We start from the raw sequence: 2,796 nt of genomic DNA on the forward strand, positions 1-2,796 counted from the left end.
TCTCTCTCTCTCTCTCTCTCTCTCTCTCTCTCTCTCTCTCTCTCCACATCTTTCAAATCGTCCTTCCCTGCGCACTGTGCCTTGTTGATGATCTCCCTCGTTCCTAGATTCAATACGCCCGAGACCACCACATCCCGTTTCTTGCGCAGTCGGGGGGTCATGCTTTGGCTGGATCTGTGGTCGTTGGAGATGAGGACCTCCTTCAAATCAACCTGCGGCAGCTCAACGAAGTCCGATTCGACTCGACTGGGACTTTTGCTACGGTTGGGGGCGGTGTGCTGATGGATGAGTTCATTAATGCGACGCATCGGAATGGACGAGTAACCAGTATGGGTTTCTCCTTTCACTTTTGTTTTTGTTGGATATTTGCTTACACAAGAGTTCAGCGGTGGGATCTTCCCCGTGTACTGGCGTGATGGGGGTGACTCTGGGAGGAGGGCTGGGTAGGTAGTTCACCATTGTTCATGGCCCAAAGATTCTATTAACAGAACAAATCAGGTCGACTTCAGGGACTGTACGGATACATGATTGACAACATCGTCCAAATGACGGTCGTCCTGTATGATGGAAGTATTCGAACGGTGTCTCCCCACGAGAACCGCGATCTCTGGTGGGGGATGCGTGGAGCCGGTAAGTAACGAAGCGCTTTTTCACTTTCAACCTCAACCTCAACTTTGGGACTAGAAGTAGAATGATGATCAATGATTCACAGGGCAGCAGTTCGGAGTGGTCACGGAGGCGATGATCCGCACGTACCCGCAACAGAACGATGGGATGCATTTTGTGGCCGACCTGGAGTTTGAGAGCACCGCCGCCGCGCAGATCTTCGCCGCCGTGAATCGCATGGCGAGCCCGGCGCTGCCCAGTCATTTGGCCATCACCATCGTCTCCCACTATCAGGGTGATGGGGAGCCGGTAAGAATAATCAAGTCCCTTTCTCGTGTGTTTCTTTGCTCTGTCCATTTCTGTCTTTCTTCTTTTTTTTTTTTTTTTTTTTTTTTTTTTTGTTGAATTGGACTGACACCATCGTCGAGGACCAAACTCTAGTCCCTCCTGCTCGTAAACTTCGTATGGTCCGGCCCCCGCGAGACGTCCCTGGAGTATCTGCGCATCTTCCAGGAGCTGGACCCCGTTTCCTGCCGCGAGAGCTCAGTCCCTTGGGACGTCCTTCCGTGGGTGACGTATCGGGCGCTGAACCGATTGATCTGCGACAACCCGGGGGGCCAGAAGAATAGCTACTCGGCGAGTGTGGCCGTCTACGATCCTGAGGCCATGGCAGCGCTGGTCCACGACTGGGAGGCTCGGAATAGAAACCCAAAGTCTCGAGGTCGGGTGAGGTTCTCCCTGATGATGCAGACTTTTGGCAACACGTCTACGTCTACGTCTCGTAGGGCAGTGGAAGAGGAGGATGCGTTTCCGTGGAGGAACAGGTTGAATCATCTTGTGTATGCTACCCCACCCTTCTACCTCTCCCGCTAAATGGTGATTTGTAACTCTGGCAGCTCTCTTCAAGCACAGTACACGGATGAGTCGTGGCGCGCCGAAGTGGACGATTTGCTCCGGGCCAAGCGAGACCTTCTGGTCGGGGACGGAAGACTGCAGCAATATGTGAATCTGGGGCATGGAGTCGGCGACCCGGTCAAGGCCCTGTATGGCTACGAGGGCACCCGACTGCGCCGGCTGAGGGCCCTCAAGGCCCGGTACGATCCTGAGGGGTGGTTCGATCTGTACCAACCTCTGCGCCGGTCAGGAGCTCGGCGCGGCCATAGTCTGGGTTGGGGGCAAGAAGGGATGATCATGCATGATCAGCAGGTGGGAGATGGATCGAGTCATAATGAGCTTTAGTTGGTTGGGAAGGCTTTTTTGGCCAGCATATACCGGTACTACGATGATAAGCTGTGGAAAGATCATCCAATGGAGTAATCCTCCATACAATATATTGATGATCATTGTCCCCCTTGCATGTACTGTATAGCCTCAATACTATGACGAAACGTCTGCTGATAAGTATGAGTACGAGTATCAGTGTTTTGAAACCCGGCTTGGTCTGCCTGCTTCGATTTGGTCAATAATGAACCCTTACCTGGATGGTCGACCTCGCACATGCGTCAGCTTGAGGCTGTATTCTCTCCTCCAGTGCTAGGTCTATGTTCACGACCACGGGGGTTGATAGCCATAGCCATGGCTATGGCCTCATGGCGGAAGTGCTGAGGCGACAGCCGACAGGCGCGCGGGGGATGGTGAATCATAGGGCGTAAATAAGTTATACAGAGCATCATAACTGGCTTTAATTGAACCCTACTCCTTACCACATCCAATCTTCAATCTAGTTATATAGCAAAACGATCAATCCCTCAAATAAACCAACTTCCGGCCCCGGACCTGCCCCCGTCGTAACCAGTCCAACCCCCTCAGCACGCCAGTATACCCGCCCTCCAGCACCTCATAGGGATGCGGGACGATCTCCCCCCGTCGCACAACCGCCTGGATCTCCTCGAAGCAAGTACCGACATGCACGCGGGCCGCCGGATCGGCCGCGCGGTAGTACTCGCCGGGCAGACGCACTTCGACTCCAAACCCCGCCGCGGCCACCAGCGATTCGAACCGGATTGCTTGAGTATCAGAAATCCCGGGCGACAGTTTTCCCAGCACGACACACACTGCTTCTTCTTCTTCTTCTTCTTCTTCTTCTTCTTCTTCTTCTTCTTCTTCTTCTTCTTCTTCTTCTTCTTCTTCTTCTTCTTCTTCTTCTTCTTCTTCTTCTTCTTCTTCTTCTTCTTCTTCTTCTTCTTCTTC

The 2,796-nt window shown here is 53.0% G+C and overlaps 1 protein-coding gene across 1 annotated transcript; it reads left to right on the forward strand.

Moving 5' to 3' along the window:
• Nucleotides 1-107: 107 nt before the first annotated feature.
• On the forward strand, nt 108-1,845 carry ASPACDRAFT_37783 (FAD-binding oxidoreductase; the record flags this gene model as incomplete). The annotated part of the gene is made up of 6 exons (XM_020200335.1): nt 108-327; nt 387-443; nt 499-630; nt 713-915; nt 1,048-1,445; nt 1,503-1,845. Coding segments are annotated over 6 exons (1,353 nt in total), but the record flags the coding sequence as incomplete, so codon positions are not given.
• Nucleotides 1,846-2,796: the final 951 nt, after the last annotated feature.

The sequence above is a fragment of the Aspergillus aculeatus genome, assembly GCF_001890905.1.
Source record: "Aspergillus aculeatus ATCC 16872 unplaced genomic scaffold ASPACscaffold_140, whole genome shotgun sequence".
Taxonomy (NCBI): domain Eukaryota; kingdom Fungi; phylum Ascomycota; class Eurotiomycetes; order Eurotiales; family Aspergillaceae; genus Aspergillus; species Aspergillus aculeatus.